Below are 2500 nucleotides of genomic sequence, written 5' to 3' on the forward strand. Positions count from 1 at the left end.
ACACACACCACAACTAGTCTCTCATTCTTACAAACAAACCTCCGATGTCCTGATCTCCCCTTCTGCCGTGTCCTCATGCTCCATCTCTGTGTCAAGCTGTACCTGTGTGGCAGTGGTAAGACACACACACATACACATGCACACACACACACACACACACACACACACACACACACACACACACACACACACACACACACACAAACCTTTTCAATCATTCACCCATTCACCTTGTTTAATCTGTTGATTTGAACAGATACTACTCCTACTCTTTGCTCTCTCCCTCTTTCTCTCTGCCTTTCCCTCTCTTTGTCTCTGTCTTTCTCTCCTTATCTCTCTCTCTCTCTCTCTGTCTGTCTCTCTCTCCCTCCTACTCTTCTCCCTCTCTCCTCTCACCCTGTCTTTTGTAACTCGGCTCCATCTTTCTCTCTCCCACACAAGTATCCTTTCAGTTACAAAATGTTTTTTGGGTGGTGCTGGAACTATTTTCAAATTAAAGCTCCTTTTCATTTTCTTAAAATGGAGTTTGGTCTGGACTACAATTACCGGCCATTTAAGGTCACAAAGCCTAACTGCAGTGGTTAATTTTGTCCCCATAATTTGTCTTCACAATGTCAGATGTGCCTTGCATATCAAAGACCTGCGTTGCACTTACTGGAAGCAACTGTTGTTTTGTTGTGGCCTAACATTTAGCCTGTAAATTGATGTGCGGAGAGAACCAAGTGGATCCCAGGCTTGTGATTTGTTTGTCAGGAGAGGCAGGGAGTGTTTCCGCAGCAGTGGATTAGGTCTGTTTGGTGTTGAATACTCTCCGAGTGTTTGTCTGTTTTTTGGGGGCGGGTGTGTGTGTGTGTGTGTGTGTGTGTGTGAGTGGCCAGCGCTGGTACTCCAGGGACGATCCCATCGGTTCCAGCTCTTCAGAGCAGTGTTAATCTCAGACCATGCGGTCCGTCTGTGTGTGAAGGACGGGATGCTGCTGAGATCCAAATAGGAAGAGCTCTGCTACAGTATGTCATGGTTTCAGTGTTGATCTCAGCGGATTCTCACTGCTGGGTCCACGCTGTTTGTCTTGAATTCACCAATAGCATTAGAGCACTGCCATGTAAGTGCACTTGCATATGGTGCAGTGTACAAAGGAAGTGACATTGAATATACTGCTGTGTGAAAATGATTTGAATTGTGAGTTTCGCACACTTTGGCTCCATGTGTGTTTCTCTTGAATAAAGGTGACAAGGTCCTTCAAGGTCAACTCCATAGTGCACCATGTTGTGATTGTATAGTGCTGAAAGTGGTGCACATATTCTTGTGCATGAACTAGAGTCCTTCAGGAATGAAAGGAAGTCTTATTCCTCTGTGTGTGTGTGTGTGTGACTCAGAATGCAGACGTGACAGTAGTAGTACCCTTGACTTGAACAGGTGTATCCTGTGAGCTGATGTGTGTGTGTGTGTGTGTGTGTCGTGTGTGGTGTCCTGTGACCTGATCTGTGTGTGTCGTCTGTGGTGTCTCTAGCGACGAGCTCCGCTCACCTGGAGGACCTGGCCTACCTGGACGAGCAGAGACACGCCCCCCTACGCACCTCCCTCCGCATGCCCCGCCAGAGCGCCGGGGCCGCACGCGCCGCTCAGGACCTCAGAGGTGAGACAGCGTGTGTGTGTGTGTGTGTGTGTGTGTGTGTGTGTGTGCGCGTGTGTGTATGTGTGTGTGTGTCTGTATGAAAGAGAGTGAGTGAAATTATGGTTGTGTGTTTGTGGGCAATTCTCCATGTGCTTGTGTGTGTGTGTGTGTGTGTGTGTGTGTGTCTCTGTCTGTGTGTGTGTGTGTGAGAGAGTTAGAGTGAAATTGAGATTATGTGTTTGTGGACAATTCTCCACATGTCCAGTATTTCCTCCTGTTAGAGAATAGTATGTGTCTCTATGTGTGTCTACCATAGTGTGTGTCTCTACTGTATGTGTGTCTACTGTATGTTTGAATGACTCTACATGGGGAATATGCTTGTTCTGTGTATTCTTCTGAACTTATCTTCTTCACTGCTATTACGCTCCAACCCCCTTGTCATCTAACCCTCCCCCTTTCATTCAAGTTTTTCTGCACTTTGCTGTTTTACACTCTTTTATTTGTTTCTCTCCACCTCTGTGTCTCTGCCTCTCCCCTTCCTTCCTTCCTTCCTTCTCTCTGTTTCATTCACTCTCTCTCCTCTTTCCTGTTGCTTAGCTTCTGCTAACATCCATGCCTGGCAGTCGAGCTCATGTAAGTGATGCTCCTCTCTCACTTTCTTTTCAAACCCCTCCCTTGCCCCCCTCCCCTTTCTCTCTCTCTTGATCTGTCTCTCTTTCTCTCCCTCTCACTCGCTCACTCTTTCTCTGTCTCCCAGTCCTCCTCTGTTACTCCCTCTCTGCCTGTCTCTCTCTCTCTCTCTCTCTCTCCCTCTCTCTCTCTCTTCATTATAGTTGCACGTTGCAGTAAATTATTAACTGACATCAATCTATATGTCACATTCGC

General features: G+C 47.0%; 1 protein-coding gene across 2 annotated transcripts in view; it reads left to right on the forward strand.

Annotated features, from left to right (window-relative positions):
• Positions 1-2500, forward strand: part of tanc2a (tetratricopeptide repeat, ankyrin repeat and coiled-coil containing 2a) — a 155555-nt gene that overhangs the window by 129008 nt on the left and 24047 nt on the right. Inside the window, exons 8-9 of one of the 2 annotated variants that reach the window (XM_062531619.1) lie at positions 1511-1636; positions 2213-2248. In XM_062531619.1, coding sequence (XP_062387603.1) covers positions 1511-1636; positions 2213-2248 — 162 coding nt within the window. The remainder of the gene's footprint in view (positions 1-1510; positions 1637-2212; positions 2249-2500) is intronic. The other variant, XM_062531620.1, reaches the window with a different exon arrangement.

The sequence above is a fragment of the Sardina pilchardus genome, chromosome 3 (genome assembly GCF_963854185.1).
Source record: "Sardina pilchardus chromosome 3, fSarPil1.1, whole genome shotgun sequence".
NCBI lineage: Eukaryota > Metazoa > Chordata > Actinopteri > Clupeiformes > Clupeidae > Sardina > Sardina pilchardus.